The 19,967-nt window shown below is 43.4% G+C and overlaps 1 protein-coding gene across 1 annotated transcript; it reads right to left on the bottom strand.

Annotated features, from left to right (window-relative positions):
* Positions 1-1,368: 1,368 nt before the first annotated feature.
* Positions 1,369-14,258, bottom strand: LOC121585614 (glycoprotein endo-alpha-1,2-mannosidase-like protein). The gene is made up of 4 exons (XM_041901938.1): positions 12,828-14,258; positions 12,468-12,577; positions 5,657-5,733; positions 1,369-2,177 (listed from the first exon to the last, which is right to left on the bottom strand). Exons 1-4 carry the CDS (start codon positions 13,333-13,335, stop codon positions 1,541-1,543), a joined length of 1,332 nt encoding a protein of 443 aa, XP_041757872.1. The 5' UTR covers positions 13,336-14,258; the 3' UTR covers positions 1,369-1,540.
* Positions 14,259-19,967: the final 5,709 nt, after the last annotated feature.

The following is a 19,967-nucleotide window of genomic DNA, read 5'->3' as shown; positions in this document are numbered from 1 at the left end:
ACCATTCAGTTCCAATTGGGCAAAACATAATCTGTAACACAACCAAAACATCCAACAAGTTTGTAGAGTCACAAGCTTGATGTAGTCATTGCGTGCTATGAATATAGGACCAAATACTAAACTTTTGAATACTTTAATACGCTATATGTTAATTTGTCCAAATACTTATGAGAATAAAAAAAACGTATTCGAATGGGGGGGCTAGATCCATTAAGTTTTTCATTTCTGAACGGTTAAACAGATATTACATTTACATTTACGTCATTTAGCAGACGCTCTTATCCAGAGCGACTTACAAATTGGTGCATTCATCTTATAGCCAGTGGGATAACCACTTTACAATATATTTTTTGGGGGTGGGGTAAGGGGGGGTAGAAGGATTACTTTATCCTATCCCAGGTATTCCTTAAAGAGGTGGGGTTTCAAGTGTCTCCGGAAGGTGGTGAGTGACTCCGCTGTCCTGGCGTCGTGAGGGAGCTTGTTCCACCATCGGGGTGCCAGAGCAGCGAACAGTTTTGACTGGGCTGAGCGGGAACTGTGCTTCCGCAGAGGTAGGGGGGCCAGCAGGCCAGAGGTGGATGAACGCAATGCCCTCGTTTGGGTGTAGGGACTGATCAGAGCCTGAAGGTACGGAGGTGCCGTTCCCCTCACAGCTCCGTAGGCAAGCACCATGGTCTTGTAGCAGATGCGAGCTTCAACTGGAAGCCAGTGGAGTGTGCGGAGGAGCGGGGTGACGTGAGAGAACTTGGGAAGGTTGAACACCAGACGGGCTGCGGCATTCTATGTATGAATAGAATAGAACAAGATATGTATGAAAATACCCTAAAATAAAAGGTGACATGCTGTACTGTCGCCTCATATTAAACATTTGATCTCAAATCCAAAATGCTGGAGTATGGGGCCAAATGTACACATTTTTGCTTCACTCTCAAAATAAATACGGTTTATATTCACAACGACCCGGAATACTCAGTAGTGAGGCCACTTTTCACACTACCATGCTGAACCAAACTGTGCTGGCTGTGCTATTTTCTTTCCAAATTGTTATTTTCAGCAGGTTCCAGCAACTATGGTGGATGTGTAACCACTAACCAGGCCAGCTCAGTACAGCTTGGTTAACCTCCCGAGTGGCGCAGTGGTCTAAGGCTGTGCCACTAGAGATCCTGGTTCGAATCCAGGCTCTGTCGTAGCCGGCCGTGACCGGGAGACCCATGGGGCGGCGCACAATTGGCCCAGCGTCGTCTAGGGTAGGGGAGGGAATGGCCGGCATGGATGTAGCTCAGTTGGTAGAGCATGGCGTTTGCAACGCCAGGGTTGCGGGTTCGATTCCCACGGGGGTATGAAAAATAATAATGTATGCACTCACTAACTGTAAGTCGCTCTGGATAAGAGCGTCTGCTAAATGACTAAAATGTAATGTAAATGTTTGGCTCGGTTCGGCTCAGCTCAGTAGTGGGAAAAGCTCCTCAGTTTTACTTGCTCTAGTCACACCCAAAAGGTATTATTCCCATAGACTCAGTCCAATCAGGAGTCCTGTCCTCTACATGAGCCACTTGTCTTTCTCCTTGTTGAAGTGTTCGGCCCACTTCCTGGTGAGTTCCAGGTATAGATCTGACCGGTGGGGCTGGTAGTCCAGATACAGTCGCGTCACCGTCTTCCTGGGCACCGCCTTCTCAATCTGTGTCCCCTCATGCCACTCATTGAACGACGTGATGGTCACGATCTCCGGCCGCACCGATAGCGCAGCCTGCAGGCTGGTCTCGTAATAGCGTCCGTTGACCCTGTTCCTCGTGTTGTGGTTGTTCCACGGCCTCACTGCTGTGTCGACGTATCCCGGCCCAGCGCTGGGCACAAAGAGCAGGTTGTTCCCGTCACAGAAGTCCTTGACCGCCTTCCAGTTCTGGTGAGAAGAGCCGAAGGAGAAGCCGTTGGAGGCGAAGTATGTATACATGCCGTCGAAGCCACCGGCCAGGATCTCGTGTTTGTGGCGTTCTTCTACGACCAGGGCAAGGAAGACGCCGTCGTAGGGCGTGCCACGGAGGGTGTGGGCGCCGGTGGGGTGGAGCAGTTCGGCCCAGGCCTCAGGTGGGGTCAGGTAGGAGTCGTAGACGTAGAACAGAGGAAGGATCCGCCCCTTGGTCGACCTGAAGCGGTAGAAGGCGCCATGGTTCCCGTACCTATGAGGTAAAGATTTTGTTTACTTTAGTTCATGTTTACATATGCAGCTAGAAGCTGAATTGCAGTATACATACAAATCACACTTTTTTTTTTATAGAGAAGTGAACAAGCAAGAAGAAAAACATATAATGACTCCATAGGTAGCCAATCTTCCACTCCCAATGTGTATCACCCACCTGGGTGATTCGATTTTACAGTCAGAGATTATTATATAAAAGTGTTTTTTTATTTATATTTTTACACTTGTTACAAAGCAGGAGGTTCTGCCAACACAATGGTTCTCAATTGAGTGAAGTGCCAGATGTCTACAGAAAATGCTGCTATTATTTTCAAGAGCACGTTTGGAATGTGTGAATGGAGATGGAGAGATCAGCATTTATAAATGTACCCCCTCTCTCTATCTCCCACTCTCATTCTCTCTCTGGTTTATTTTCAGGCAGATGGCTAGCACAGTTGCTTGTGCAGAAGTTGGCAGAAACATCTCGCCCTGGAAACATAATAAATACAAGTCAAGGTACACTAGGCTTGTCCTCAATCACGATCATCACTGTTCAGTTAGCTTGACTACGATACGCTAACCCTACCGCCCTACCACAGAGGGTGTCTCAAAGTTGGGACAATGTTGATCACTATCATGCCTCATTATATAAAACATCACATATTCGTATTTATGTCCTCTACTGGTCTAGCCTGGTCCCGATCTGTTGGTGCACTGTAACCGACTCCTACAGATGTAAGATCTTAATTTGATCACCCTGCAGCAGGAGAACTTTCCTGCAATGCAGGAAATATTAAACTTGTAGTATATTTGAGGGTTAAAAAGGCTTCTGAAGTTTGTAATTTCCACTTTGAAATTTCAGACTTGATTTTCCCTTACGAAAAGTGTATCAACCCCTACAATAATGTCCATTAATTTTAATCCACATAATAATTCACATCAATTAATTATTTTCCTGCTGTAGCAAACTGGCTCAAATGAAGATCCTACATATACAGTGGGGGAAAAAAGTATTTAGTCAGCCACCAATTATGCAAGTTCTCCCACTTAAAAAGATGAGAGAGGCCTGTCATTTTCATCATAGGTACACGTCAACTATGACAGACAAATTGAGAAAAGAAAATCCAGGAAATCACATTGTAGGATTTATAATGAATTTATTTGCAAATACGTATTTGGTCACCTACAAACAAGCAAGATTTCTGGCTCTCACAGACCTGTAACTTCTTCTTTAAGAGGCTCCTCTGTCCTCCACTCATTACCTGTATTAATGGCACCTGTTTGAACTTGTTATCAGTATAAAAGACACCTGTCCACAACCTCAAACAGTCACACTCCAAACTCCACTATGGCCAAGACCAAAGAGCTGTCAAAGGACACCAGAAACAAAATTGTAGACCTGCACCAGGCTGGGAAGACTGAATCTGCAATAGGTAAGCAGCTTGGTTTGAAGAAATCAACTGTGGGAGCAATTATTAGGAAATGGAAGACATACAAGACCACTGATAATCTCCCTCGATCTGGGGCTCCACGCAAGATCTCACCCCGTGGGGTCAAAATGATCACAAGAGCGGTGAGCAAAAATCCCAGAACCACACGGGGGGACCTAGTGAATGACCTGCAGAGAGCTGGGACCAAAGTAACAAAGCCTACCATCAGTAACACACCACGCCACCAGGGACTCAAATCCTGCAGTGCCAGACGTGTCCCCCTGCTTAAGCCAGTACATGTCCAGGCCCGTCTGAAGTTTGTAAGAGTGCATTTGGATGATCCAGAAGAGAATTGGGAGAATGTCATATGGTCAGATGAAACCAAAATATAACTTTTTGGTAAAAACTCAACTCGTCGTGTTTGGAGGACAAAGAATGCTGAGTTGCATCCAAAGAACACCATACATACTGTGAAGCATGGGGGTGGAAACATCATGCTTTGGGGCTGTTTTTCTGCATAGGGACCAGGACGACTGATCCGTGTAAAGGAAAGAATGAATGGGGCCATGTATCGTGAGATTTTGGGTGAAAACCTCCTTCCATCAGCAAGGGCATTTAAGATGAAACGTGGCTGGGTCTTTCAGCATGACAATGATCCCAAACACACCGCCCGGGCAACAAAGGAGTGGCTTCGTAAGAAGCATTTCAAGGTCCTGGAGTGGCCTAGCCAGTCTCCAGATCTCAACCCCATAGAAAATCTTTGGAGGGAGTTGAAAGTCCGTGTTGCCCAGCGACAGCCCCAAAACATCACTGCTCTAGAGGAGATCTGCATGGAGGAATGGGCCAAAATACCAGCAACAGTGTGTGAAAACCTTGTGAAGACTTACAGAAAACGTTTGTCCTGTGTCATTGCCAACAAAGGGTGTATAACAAAGTATTGAGAAACTTTTGTTATTGACCAAATACTAATTTTCCACCATAATTTGCAAATAAATTCATTAAAAATCCTACAATGTGATTTTCTGGAATTATTTTTCTCATTTTGTCGGTCATAGTTGACGTGTACCTATGATGAAAATTACAGGCCTCTCTCATCTTTTTAAGTGGGAGAACTTGCACAATTGGTGGCTGACTAAATACATTTTTTCCCCACTGTATGTATAGTCGTTGTTCTAAATATGTTTGGCATGACAATGACCATAGGAGTTGACAAGACTGCACAAACAGATAATGACCATAGGAGTTGACAAGACTGCACAAACAGATCTGGGACATGCAGGCTACTACTGGTCTCTTCCAACTCTTTTTATAAATTTTCCCACAGGTACTAATCTTTTAGTGGCACTATCAATTGTCTCAAGCCCTCAGAGTAATACTCTAAAAGTGAAAGTGAAAGTGATACAATCACTTTCACCACTACTTGCGGTTTCATTCTCTCTACCTCCTTCAGACCTGAAGAAGGCTCCGATTTCTCCAGATCCCTAGACCTCCAGTCACTGGACATTGACATGGAAAGCAGAGCTCTGACCTTTGGCTTAAAGTAAGTGATAAGAAAATCTAAATCTGTATGAGTGCGAGTGCGAGTTTGAGAGCGAGAGTGAGGCAGAGAGAGAGAAAGGAAGAGAGAAGTGGGGAGTGAGAGTGGAGATAGAGGGAGGGGAGTGGAGAGAGGAAAGGAGAAGAGATTAGAGGAGAAGTGGAGTGGCTGGCTAGAGGAAGTGGATGTACAGAACAGTCGGAAGTCCAACCTACTTGTCAATGTGTTGCTCAGTTGGTAGAGCATGGCACTTGCAGGGTTGTGGGTACTCACAACCCAATTCCCACGGGGGACCAGTATGAAAGAAAAGTATACATATGTATGCACTCACTACTGTAAGTCGCTCTGGATAAGAGCATCTGCAAAATGACAAAAAATGTAAAAAATAAATGATCTAGAGAGAAGAGGATTGGAGAGATATGTGAATTGTCAATGATGTAGTTTGAGAGAGAGAAGAAAGAAAGAGAGATAAGAGGACATGTTGATGTATAGGACAGTGGAAGGTCAACCTACTTGTCAATGATGTATTTGATGTTATCATGCATGCTGAGGTCAGTCCGTCCCTTGTACGGCTGGATGTGAAACGCCACCTGTGTGAACAGAGTAGGGAGACTGATCATAATAAACCCTTAATAAAGAGGACAATACTGTATGCAATACACATTTTCAAGGTCTTTGAAGCATTATTATACCAATTGAATGTAAATACTGTCCTGTAAATGAAGAAGTAATGAAAAGCAATGTTCACATTCATTAGTATATCAGCACATTGCCATTTGATTGTTGTATTGAAATGCAGTAAGGCAATGCCTTCAGAATTCAATTGGTAAGGTGTGGTGAGCACCATCTGTTTGACTGTTCAATGCACTGGCATAGAGAAATAATAAATACTGTCAATACCATTCTTTCCAACAAAGGTACATGAACAGAATTTACTGTATTTATACACTGTTTGAAAAAAGGGTTCCAAAGGGGTTCTTCGGCTGTCCCCATAGGATAACTATTTTTGGTTCCAGGTAGAGCCCTTTTTGGTTCCATGTAGAACCCTCTGTGGAAAGGGTTCTACATGGAACCCAAAAGGGTTCTTCAAAGGGTTCTCCTATGGGGACAGCCAAAGAACCCTTTTAGGTTCTAGATAGAACCTTTTTTTAAAGAGTGTATTATACAGTATATTCTGTATGTTGACTATGTGTCTGTATTCTGTTTGTACAATGTCTATTGCTGGCAGCACCTATTCACTGAGTCAAATTCTGGGTATTTGTACACGTACTTGGCGAATAAAGTGATTCGGATTATTGTTCCAAACCAATGCGTTTCGCCATTTACCCTCCAACTGGCATATCCATCAGTAAATAGTACACTCTTAGAAAAAAAAGTGCTATCTAGGACCTAAAAGGGTTCTTCGGCTGTCCCCATAGGAGAACCCTTTGAAGAAACCTTTTTGGTTCCAGGTAGAACCCTTTTGAGTTCCATGTAGGAGAAGGTTCTACATGGAACCAAAAAGAGTTCTACCTGGAACCAAAAAGGGTCCCACCTGGAACCAGAAAGGGTTCTCCTATGGGTTCAACTCTTTTTTCTAAGAGTGTAGAACCTGTTCCTCAGGGAATTAATGTGCAATATGTGTTTAATCAAATGTCATGGACCCCAGTGTCCTTCCAGAATAACAGTTATTTTGGGGACTAATCGAACGGATGAAATTGATCCTGTCAGACTAGTGTGTGTGTCAGAGGCCTCCGGGCTGGGATCAGCCAATCAGAGGTTGCCTATAGCTGGCAGATCATCTACAAATCCTTCTCTGACTCCAGGGCCTCATAGGGTGTGTGTGTGTGTGTGCGCGTGCGTGTGTGTGTGTCGATGTGGGTGTGTGTGTGTGAGTGTGAGAGAGAGCGCTTGTATCCCGAGAGTAAGGACATAAGGCAATGGAATAGCACAGGGCAGGAGCTACATTTAGAGAGAGGAGCTGGATGTGGAGTGAGTTTTTGTTTAATGAAAACTGAAAAACAAGACTGGGAGGAGGATGAGGAAGAGCGGACCGCTGAAGTAGCGACTCCTAGCTTCCAGCGGTCATATCCAATATCCAAACTCAGGACCTCACCCTCTCTGTCATGTCTCAAGTGATCCTCCTTTAAAAAAAGAAAAGTGATTTGGAGTTATATTCCTTCCAGTGGTCCTGCAGTGAACTTTATCTGCTGGAGATAGATAATAACCACGATACTGCTCTCTCTTTATTTGCAAATTATGGTGGAAAATAAGTATTAGGTCAATAACAAAAGTTTCTCAATACTTTGTTATATACCCTTTGTTGGCAATGACACAGGTCAAACATTTTCTGTAAGTCTTCACAAGGTTTTCACACACTGTTGCTGGTATTTTGGCCCATTCCTCCATGCAGATCTCCTATAGAGCAGTGATGTTTTGGGGCTGTCGCTGGGCAACACAGACTTTCAACTCCCTCCAAAGATTTTCTATGGGGTTGAGATCTGGAGACTGGCTAGGCCACTCCAGGACCTTGAAATGCTTCTTACGAAGCCACTCCTTCGTTGCCCGGGCGGTGTGTTTGGGATCATTGTCATGCTGAAAGACCCAGCCACGTTTCATCTTCAATGCCCTTGCTGATGGAAGGAGGTTTTCACTCAAAATCTCACGATACATGGCCCCATTAATTTTTTCCTTTACTCTCTACTTTAAGGCAAATAATACTCTCTACCTTAAAGTATTATCTAAGGCCTTTTTCTCTCTGTGACTGTCTTTGCTGCAACTGAGAGACAATGCCTGCCAACCTTTCAATGAAGCACACCATGTCCTTACTTGGAGATACAGTAGATGGCATACATATAAGGTATATACAGTGGGGGAAAAAAGTATTTAGTCAGCCACCAATTGTGCAAGTTCTCCCACTTAAAAAGATGAGAGAGGCCTGTAATTTTCATCATAGGTACACGTCAACTATGACAGACAAATTGAGAAAAAAAATCCAGAAAATCACATTGTAGGATTGTTAATGAATTTATTTGCAAATTATGGTGGAAAATAAGTATTTGGTCACCTACAAACAAGCAAGATTTCTGGCTCTCACAGACCTGTAACTTCTTTAAGAGGCTCCTCTGTCCTCCACTCGTTACCTGTATTAATGGCACCTGTTTGAACTTGTTATCAGTATAAAAGACACCTGTCCACAACCTCAAACAGTCACACTCCAAACTCCACTATGGCCAAGACCAAAGAGCTGTCAAAGTACACCAGAAACAAAATTGTAGACCTGCACCAGGCTGGGAAGACTGAATCTGCAATAGGTAAGCAGCTTGGTTTGAAGAAATCAACTGTGGGAGCAATTATTAGGAAATGGAAGACATACAAGACCACTGATAATCTCCCTCGATCTGGGGCTCCACGCAAGATCTCACCCCGTGGGGTCAAAATGATCACAAGAACGGTGAGCAAAAATCCCAGAACCACACGGGGGGACCTAGTGAATGACCTGCAGAGAGCTGGGACCAAAGTAACAAAGCCTACCATCAGTAACACACTACGCCGCCAGGGACTCAAATCCTGCAGTACTAGACGTGTCCCCCTGCTGTCACGATCGTTGACGAACGAGAAGGACCAAGGCGCAGCGTGATATGCATTCATGTTTATTAACGAATAAACACAACGACAAAACAATAAACAAACGATACGTGAAGTCCAAGGTAGACAAACACAACATACCTTAACACGTAACAAGATCCCACAACCCACTAGTGCCAATAGGCTGCCTAAGTATGGTCCCCAATCAGAGACAACGAGCGACAGCTGCCTCTGATTGAGAACCACACCGGCCAACATAGATCTAGACATACTAGATTCTACAACAATGAACAAACACAACAAGGAAAATCACACCCTGACTCAACAAATAAGAGTCCTCAGAGTCAGGGCGTGACACCTGCTTAAGCCAGTACATGTCCAGGCCCGTCTGAAGTTTGCTAGAGTGCATTTGGATGATCCAGAAGAGGATTGGGAGAATGTCATATGGTCAGATGAAACCAAAATATAACTTTTTGGTAAAAACTCAACTCGTCGTGTTTGGAGGACAAAGAATGCTGAGTTGCATCCAAAGAACACCATACCTACTGTGAAGCATGGGGATGGAAACATCATGCTTTGGGGCTGTTTTTCTGCAAAGGGACCAGGACGACTGATCCGTGTAAAGCAGGGTTCTTCAATTCCGGTCCTGGAGGGCCGAAACACCTCTGTTTTTCATCCTGTCCTTCTAATCAGGGGCTAATTCAGACCTGGGACACCAGGTGAGTGCAATTAACTACCAGGTAGAAATAAAAAACAGAAGTGTTTCGGCCCTCCAGGACCGGAATTGAAGAACCCTGGTGTAAAGGAAAGAATGAATGGGGCCATGTATCGTGAGATTTTGAGTGAAAACCTCCTTCCATCAGCAAGGGCATTGAAGATGAAACGTGGCTGGGTCTTTCAGCATGACAATGATCCCAAACACACCGCCCGGGCAATGAAGGAGTGGCTTCGTAAGAAGCATTTCAAGGTCCTGGAGTGGCCTAGCCAGTCTCCAGATCTCAACCCCATAGAAAATCTTTGGAGGGAGTTGAAAGTCTGTGTTGCCCAGAGACAGCCCCAAAACATCACTGCTCTATAGGAGATCTGCATGGAGGAATGGGCCAAAATACCAGCAACAGTGTGTGAAAACCTTGTGAAGACTTACAGAAAATGTTTGACCTGTGTCATTGCCAACAAAGGGTATATAACAAAGTATTGAGAAACTTTTGTTATTGACCTAATACTTATTTTCCACCATAATTTGCAAATAAATTCATTAGAAATCCTACAATGTAATTTTCTGGAATTTTCTTTCTCATTTTGTCTGTCATAGTTGACGTGTACCTATGATGAAAATTACAGGCCTCTCTCATCTTTTTAAGTGGGAGAACTTGCACAATTGGTGGCTGACTAAATACTTTTTTCCCCCACTGTACATCCAACCAGGATGAAATCCCTTGAGGTTTAAAAACTATTTTTTCCAGGGAGACCTGGATCTGATCCACATTCCACACACCACACCTTGAAGGATCAACAGGGAGTCTCTCAGCATTCAGATGACTGTGATTGCTGTGTGACACAGATGACTGTGTATGATCCAAATGACATGAATGGGACTGTGACAGCAGGGCTGACATACAGTTGAGTGATGGCTGCCCTCTCTCACCCCAGGGTTAGACTGATTCCAGATCTGTTTGTGCTGTATAGCCAACACCTACTGTCATTGTCGAGACAGCACAAACAGATTTGGGACCAGGGTTAAACTGCCTGACGACTAGGAAGTTTACCTCAGCTGCTGTATAGCAAAAGGTCTACTTCAGCTCACCGACAACCGCTGATAGAATCGTTGAGCCATGACAGAGCGTGGCGGGCTAGATAGAAAGGAAAGAACACCCACACCCTCTCTCTGGCTCTCCTTCATAAACAGTTTCCATGGCAACACAGTGTTTGGCACGGCAGCGACCGGGCTCACTCGCTCGCTGGGCTGTCAGTTTGTGTCTTCGCTGGTTTTGAAATCAGAGAGGCCGAGCGGCAATGTGCTGTTCAATCTGTCCCTTTCCTCATCTGAAAAAACGTGTGTGTGTGTGTGTGTGTGTGTGTGTGTGTGTGTGTGTGTGTGTGTGTGTGTGTGTGTACAGGGGATGAGAAGCGGTTTTTCAGTTTGTTTGTTCACACGTCGTGTAGGGTAGTGGGAACAGATTCTCCTATTTGCATTCTGCCCTTAGGTGTAGCTACGCTGACTGTAAACTTGGGACGTTGATCGTGATAGAAACATCTAAATATTTAACACAGATGTTTGTTTTATCATTGTGTTTTTATTGTGAGAAGTAATAATCAACTAAGCCTGAGGCAGTTTAATGTTTACACATTAGGCTCTGTAAATTCTTATTCATGATTTAATGTGTTGATCAAGTAAACAAAGTCAGTGAATGGAACATGTGAGCGCGCATATTAAAGGCTATATGAGTAGAAAAGACATAGGTCGGCACTGATACACTGATGAATTATGCAAGGAAAGAAATCTCTCTGTCCCTCTACCTCAACCTATATTTCCTGTGTGGCAGTGATTCTAGAACACTGGTTGGAACAGAACATTGCAGTGTTAGCCCTCAGGTTAGTCATACAGAGATACAAACTGTTACTGTTGTGTAAGTCCCAAACAGACCTACAGTACTTCTCATTATTCATTCAATTCCACACTACACACACTGTTGGAAATAAAGGTCTGCACTGTCTTCTGCTAATGTAAGCCTGCCATATTCTAAATATGAAAGCGGATGGAAGGAAGAACCTTGGGCTTTATTTAACTAACTCTGGACTAAGCTTGCTGTAGCTTGCCTCGCACTGTTCTGTCAAAGGCACCTTCAGCATGCTATGGGTTTATGCTGTGTGTGTGTGTGTGTGTGTGTGTGTGTTTGTGTGTGTGTGTGTGTGTGTGTGTGTGTGTGTGTGTGTGTGTGTGTGTGTGTGTGTGTGTGTGTGCGTGCGTGCGTGCGTGTGTGCGTGCGTGCGTGTGTGTGAGAGAGAGAGAGAGAGACCCTCTCGTGCCATGCACACAGGCCTCAGGCTGCATGGTCAGTCCCAGTTATGCCTCTGGGGCCAATGCTGCCTTGAACCATATTCCCTGAGTCACTCCTCCAAGTCAATTCGAAACGGTCTTCCTTTGGTTTTAAAATCCTGAAGAAAAATAAGTCTGCCTTCAGAGGACCTTCAGAGGTTTTTGAAGAAATTTGTTTTCTCTGACTACATCAATAATATAGGAGATGGAGGAAGAAAATGGGCTAGAACAGATGGTTTTAGGCATAGAAAATACATTCCAAAACCAATATCACACACTTCACCCTCTAAAAACGAAATGCATTGCGTTTGTCTTTGAGGGAACACAGTGAAGTTATGACATACACATTGGCTGTTTTTCTAACATGAATATTTCAAAGGCCATGACTGATACTCACTTAGACTACTACAACAAAGGTCAGAGTTAACATAGTCTCTTGTGACATGCTGTTACACAAGACGTAGGTCTGTTTTCTGAATCTCAAGTTTAGAATCTGAGTGAATAACATAAATCCTTAAGCACCTACCAACCAATCATCACTGCCACCTAGCCAGCCAGGGTTGAGGCCAATTCCTTTTGAATTCAGTCCATTCTGGAAGAAAACTGAAATTCAAATTGACTGAATTGGAATGGAATCGACCCCAACCCTGTAGCCAGACATTTATTAATTCAGTAAACCACCAGAAAGTGTAAAAACATACCGGTTCTCTCACCAGTTACCTTGATGCTGTGTCTGTAGGCAGCGTCCATGACAGCAGGCACCAGGTCTTCACATGGCTCACCATGGTTGTCTGCAATGCCAGGTGGGTACCATGACAGAACCAGAACCCCTGGGGAGGAAACAGTTAGTGAGTACAGTCTTTGGTATGACTATTGACATGAGGGTAGGTCTATAACACATCCCCCTTCCTATGAAAGCTCAAAAGTATGAGGTGCACAACATTGGTGCAGATTGAATTGGGGAGTTTAAGTGAAGCTACTTCAATACTTCAATATTTGAGAGGTACAGTATCATGTCCAGGACACCATTTGATGATAATATTTCAGTTTTGAGGGGTAAGTGGTGCCGAAATCCCTTACCTGCTGCAGCCGCTTCAATCTGCGACATGTGTGACTCCAGCACGGTGGGGTCTCTGGAACTGTATGGTCCTAGCTCCGGGTAGAAACTCGACGCTATGTCCTCGGGAGGAGTGTGTCTTCCTTTGGCGTGGCTGGCGGCGATCTTAGGGTCCCAGTGCGGTACTAGAACATGGTCCCAGTGAATATATTTACCGTCCATCTGTGGGGTGCCGTACCATAGGTAATAGAAGATTTGTACGTCGTAGAATATACTGTAGTCACGGTCGGATTTTGTGAAGACGACTTTGGTGTCGCTGGCTAGATGGGACTGACCAGGGGAAACTACCATGTCGTTTGAAACTGGCCGTCGCCGGTCGCCTCCTCTTTCCCCCACAAATTCTCCCATCCCCGGGGCCAGGTCTGAGAAGCCATCGCTGGGTTTCAGTGTTCTGAGGCCCATCATGGTCCCGAAAATGAAGAGGGTGAATAAGAAAAGTGCAATGAAAGCTTTCTTGCGCAGCCGTGTCATTTTGGTAGCTGTCCCTGGTGCTGAAAGAAGCTTAGTAGAACACTCTGTGCTGAGTTGCTGAGATGAATGGACAGTCGAGCGGTCGATTGCTTTCGTCGAAACTATAGCGTATGTAGATCTATGTCAGTCTCTTCCATCAACATGTGAAGTCTTCAAGTATACACACTTAGCATGAGAAGAATGTGGGAAAAGCCACTCAATCACTACAGTGGTTTGCGCGTTTCGTCATAGAGTTCAGAGTGCCAGCGTTCGTGGCTTGAGTTCGACGTCTGACTTGAACGCAAAGAATCAAATACATGTCCCTTCAAACATCTAAGCTATAGCCTGTCAAACCATCATAATTTCCTGGTAATGTGTTTTTAAACGAATCTCTCATTTGTCCTTAGTTTTCTGCCTCTATCCACGAATAGCACATCAGTCTCTAACGGTTACGGTTTAGCTTCTCCTAACGACTGACTGTCATTACTATTTCAGGGCATCGTCATTTTAGGGGTTTTATGCTTCCCGATCGCGGAGAGCTCATTTGTAGATTCCACAGAGAGAGGAGGCAGAGAAAGCATGTCGCTCTGTTCATATTTCAAAAGCCAATCTCTCGAGTTTTTTTTTCAAACTATGCTTCCTGCAAACTCCCAGCTGTTCTTCTCGGCTGTTAATTCATCACATAGTTCGTAGCACAGTTACCTTTGTCTTCTGCAAGTGCTCTCCGCTCGCCTGCTACCTCTACCCCTTGTTTATCCGCGTCTCTTCTCTACCTTGATTATGCATTTGAACCTGCTCTTCAGGGAACAAACCGTTATAATCCATCACATATCCAGAACGGTAGAATTTGTCGAAATTTAATAGTCTGCGCTAGGTCGACATGCGGTTTTAGGCAGACTGCTTTTATATCTATCGTTTTCTCGCCACACACAGCAGGAGAAGGAGGAAGGGGTAGAGGAAGAGGAGGAGGCTGAGCACAGCGCTCGATGGTGCGATGTGGGGGCGAGCAGAGTGGGTGGGATTAACCCTGGTTTTAATGTCTATGGATTAATCCCGCGCACTGCTTTGAGAGGAAAATAGAGCGCGCGTGGAAACAATGGGTAGCCTATTACTTTTGCCTTTGTTTGTGCTGTAGCCTAATATGGTTACTTTAACTCAGTATCTATGTGTAGAAATATAAGTAGGCTGCGTTGCATTCTCTTGCTATCCTCCTATTTCAAAAGATCCTCCTATTTCAAAAGCCTTTCTCTCACAGATAATTTGGCTGGTCACACTATAGGCTATGTGGGCTATATGTTACAATTTGGACACATTGACTAACATCTACAATTTATTGAACAAAAGAGATTCAACTTGTACGATTTTGCCTATATGAAACAGCCTATGTCTACAGGCTGTAGAACACAGTTTGTCAGTATATGGTAGTGGAGAGTGAAAGCGATTACATTTTAATAAACATAAAATAACAACGAGGGCTAAGGGCCCTTGTGTGGCCCCAGATGAGCGCCTTTTCAGAGTTATTTTGTTCCTTGCCAATAAAGATAACAGCAAAAAAATCTGAATCATAAATCTTTGAAATAGCCTACTTCTTCTTGAGCATTATTTCGTTTCACACAGGAGATTTCCAATTCAACGAAGCATCTGTGGGCTGAGTGGGCCTATGTCGAAACCATTAAAACATTTAAATATGTGGAAGCTTCGAAGTTGACGGTTGAGATGAAAGATGATGCCACCCACCACATCCTTTTGGACGAGCTAGAAGCCCTGGCAAGATTAGCTCCTTGGAGGCAGAAAAATACCCACTCACACGGTGGATTAGAGCCGCAGCACCGGCAGCGCGCACTGGGAACCGGAGTGGAGTGGACACCCACGGCTAGGATCTTCTCCTCGAATCGAGCCCACTGGCACAGCTCGCTTCTCTCCATAATAATCAGTCAGGCTTTTCTGTTATGGAGGGCCCCTGACTGTGCTTATGTTGCTTTCTATAGCCTAAGGCTTCTTATTTTTCATTGTTGTCTTCTTTTTTTTTAAGGCTAAAAGATCACTAGCATATATAGCTAACAAAATGGTTTTTCATTATGTTCTTCTGTTGATGTTGTCTTCATTATGATTTGTATATGTGTGTGTCTTTAGGTTTCATGCACAAAAAATATAAACTCTATCTATTTAATTCAAACAAGCCTCGATCCAGTTTAGGCCTCTGCAAATGTGTAACAGAACCAGAGCGACATCTAGTGGGATGAGAGAGACATTGTTTTACAGTAATCTTCTTGATGTGAGAAATATGACTGGTGTGGATCCGAGCCACACACTATTAATGAAAGTGACCGGTTCAGTGGCATTCAGTGATGATGGAGAGAGAGGACGAATTTAATGTAATCTCTCACTGTGTCCATGCATATACATCTGTCACCACCAGGGGGAGGCAATGTATCATTAAAACGAGTTTGAATTGTGAGACGAATTGAAAGGTAGACTATAGTACCATGCACCACAAGGGATGGGTTCACAACATTTATACATGGGCGCTTTTCGTTATCGAATAACGATATCGATCGACACATGATTAGTTAAAATGTAAATAGAGACACCTTGAAGTCAATCATCAATCCCGTGTTCTAGCTCAGGAATTGACTTGATTCTGCATAAAGTGATTTGAATGTTTGAAGCTTTATGAAAAAATGCAACATTGTGGCTTGATATATGAACGTTTCTTCTGACTAACAGTCTTCGTCGAGTGCCAGATCTAACTTTCAGAAATCATCAACAGTTTGTTTTTAGAGCTTTCGCTGTAGGTGTAATAGCTGTCCAAGGTGCTGAAATAGTCTAGTGGTTAGGTTAGAGCGTTGGGCCAGTAACCGAAAGGTCGCTGGTTCGAATACCCTAGCCGACAAAGTGAAAAGTATTTCGATATGCCCTTGAGCAAGGCACTTATCCCTAATTTGCTCCGTGGGCTCTGTGCTGACCCTGTAAATCAACACATTTCACTGCACCTATCCGGTGTGTGTGACATATATATATAAATGCTACTTTAACGTTTATCGTCAAACGCCAGCCAGAAATGTTCTCTGCTCTGACACACACACACGACTGTAGAATATCTGAAAAATTTATGTGAAAATGAACTGTTTTTAGTATCTCTGTTTCTCAACCCCTATTGGCAGGTAATCAGCAAAACCAACAGTGACAGTGTCACAGCAGTTTGATGTATTGGCTCCCTCAGCAGATGGCTTGGAGATGGACTGTCTTACCTTAATCAGATCTCACAACAGTCTCAATAGTCTTATTCCATTGTACTGACTTTAACAAGTAACAACACATTAACCAATCAAACACGGTTAGCTACATGTTATTCCATTTTTAAAACGGTTAACCTGCAATCAGAATACTTCGACATGAATGTATAGGGTATGTAACTTATTACCGTTTTTTTCAATCACTTTGCTGCAATTTTAACAACTATGTGGTACATTTTCACAACTGTAGACACACAAATCTAAACAGATCATCAAAATGACTCATGTTTCAAAACTCTGAGCACATTTTCAATTGACTGAGTACAACAACAAAAAATTCAAAGTCTCTTGTTCACTGCACCAAATCGCTCTTTTCATTTACATACATATTCAAACTAAGTATCTGATTTTCACAATGCAATACTCACATTACTTTTGATAAGATTTCTTGTAATTGGCTAACAATACATACATTTAACTATCACTTAATCAAACTGCTCAAAACGGAGAACTGCTTATTCAAAATTGTATAGTGCCTAGTTTACGTATATAGTTTGAGAACTGCTGAGCACTGTAAAATGCTCTATTTTTACACCATGAATGTATCAATTTACATCAATTTAGGTTGGAAGGTAAAACCAAATCATATATGGATGTGGCTGTAATTACTACATCATTATCATTCTACATCAGCCAGTGTGCTTCAATACAGTAGGGCAAAGTGTAAAGAGTTACTCTATGTGCTACCATTTGAACTTATGGTGCAGAAGTATACATTGCACTGCTGAAATGCTGAAATACTTGGTTTGTAAATTGCAGTATATTTCACTTATTATCTGAGTTTCACTGATACACTGTAAGCTGATTCTTTTGTCAAGCAGAGCGAGAGAGGTGATACTGTAGCAGTTACAGTAACAAGTCACATAGAAAAGTTAATCTTGTGCAATGTTGCATGGGGCAGAAATGGGATACATATACCAGGCTACACCAATACCTTTTTACTGTAGGCTTCTGATTTACAGTACATGCCACAATACTCCTATATCTGATGATTTATTCTACGTATGTGCTGTTTACAGTAAGGATACTGAAACTGTAAAACTGACATTTTTCTCAACATGCTCCAAACTTTACATTGGATACAAACAAATGCTGAAAAAATAATAATATTTGCCATAAACTTGAAAAATAGTACATACTGTACATAGCTAAATACTTTATAAAAAATTGTATTTACCTTATTTTATTCCTTCTATTCAGCACTTCAAAAATATCAGTTTTTAAAATTGTATCATGCAGTTGTTACAATTGGATTACGTTAATTAAAATGACTAAACGGTGAGCCTATCATTATCTGATGTGTTGGTGACTAAACAAAATGTTCTCATGGTATTTCACGAAAAACGTTGATATTGCATGAATAACTCAGGGGTGAAAGAAATGTTTAACTCCAATGAATGCTCAATCAAAGATTCTGAACATAAGACAAGTGTTATCAGTTATAAAAATATGGCACTTGCATCTGAAAAATGTACCACAGTGATTGAAAAATTTTTTTTGATATAAAAGCCACAGGCTTTTGTAAGGAAATGTTTTTTGTGGGAGTAAGGAAGAGAGAAAAAGTGAGAGAGAGGGCTTCCTGTCAGAGCGTCACAGTATGATGTATGGATCAGGTATAGATGGATCAGGTTATTGATCAGTGCTCTGTCCCCTGGGGGAGGAAGGGGAGAGGGGAGCTGACAGCTGAAACCATATGGAGCCACTGGGCTGTTTTCTCCTTCAACCAACCACAAGGCCCTAACATGTTTCTCAGGTCAACTACTCCTCAAAGCAATTATTGATATGAAAACATGGATCAGTACACCTCATGCCCCCAACAACACACACATGTGTGCGCACACACACAGACACAGACAGACACACACACACACACATTCAATTAATTAACCCATGTCAAAAGAGAAACACTATACACTTTTGCAGCCTGGTTGTAGATAATCTTACAGATATCTTACCTGCTGTTACAGGAATGATAGTCAACAACCATGAGAGGGGTAAGATAGATAGAACCCCCTGCCCTTTCAGTCACTATTACATAACATCTGGTAGTGTGGGTGTATGCATTTGTGTGTTTGCCAGCATGCGTGTGTGTGGAAGTTGGGTGGGGGTTTGCAGTGTGTGTGACCAGTGAGCACATGTCGAGGCATTGTAATTACTAAGCCCCTGTGTGTGACAGGGGTCACCTTAAGGCCAGCCCTCTTTGTGCTCTGACCAACATATCCTGGGCCCTTCATCTCCATGGTGACCCAGAGAAGCCTGCAGTGTAGCAGCAAGCCTGAGAGATTATTAGAGGAGAATATGAATGAAACCAGTCATATAGCTTTAAATAGCTAACACCTCTCTCTAGCCATCTCGTTCTCTCTCTCTCTCTGTCCCTCCATCCCTCCATCTGCCCCTCTCCCTCTTTTTCTTTCTCCCTCTCACCTCTATATCTCTATTTCTCTATCTGCCATTCTCCCTCTCTCTCGCTCTCTCTCCCTAGCGCTCTCTCTCTCTTTCTGTCCAGTGGGTAATGCTCTAAGATAACTCATGGTTTGGTAAGATGGAGGATCCTATGTCCATCCCAAAATGACTCCCTCCTCTGCTTCCTGTTCATTATGGGGGCGCCTTATCTCACAGGTGTCGTTGGCCCACATGTAAAGAAGAAGGGTAAGGCACGAGGGTGCAGGTGACAAGGGTCCCATATGGCCCCGTGCACCAGCTGCCCAACGGACATGCACGGCCTCAAAGTGTCCTGTTCACAACGTGCGATTGGTTTCCGTTTCCTGTATCCGACAAGGTAACACGTTTTACTATTGATGCGCGTGAGTCACTGTCTTTGTCAGGCGCTTTACCGCAACAGGTGGATGGTCTTTCCACTTATGATGCAGCTCATTCCCACAACCCAAGTTATCTTAGTCATTTTAATTATCCGACATTTTAATTGACTTGTATCAAATGAAGTCTTGTAGCCTATTGAGTTCATGCTGTGTACTCAGTGCTTAGAGGAAAGCCGGATGACACCTGCATTGTCAATGTCATGACAGCTGCCATTGGAAAGCGTTGATGGCTGAGTTAGAGCACAGATCCGGTAAAGGTGACTCATCGTCGCTAATTATTCAAATGCTTCAGCAGGGTTCCTGAACCGTTGGGTTTCAGAGGCCATAAATACCCGTGTCAAGATCTGTCAAGTCGGTGAAGGTACTGACATGTTTTACGTATAGCCTTGCCTTTGAAGAGCTCACCAAGAATTACTTTCTAAAATGTGTCCAAAAGATCCCAATTGTGGTGAGTAGCCCATTTTTTCCCTCTGTTAACTTGAAATATATGCCAAATATATGGGCACTATGAAGTAGGGCTATTGTGTGTGTGTGACTT

Source organism: Coregonus clupeaformis, chromosome 17 (assembly GCF_020615455.1).
Source record: "Coregonus clupeaformis isolate EN_2021a chromosome 17, ASM2061545v1, whole genome shotgun sequence".
NCBI classification, from domain to species: Eukaryota; Metazoa; Chordata; class Actinopteri; order Salmoniformes; family Salmonidae; genus Coregonus; species Coregonus clupeaformis.
This window is presented reverse-complemented; position numbering and strand designations above follow the sequence as displayed.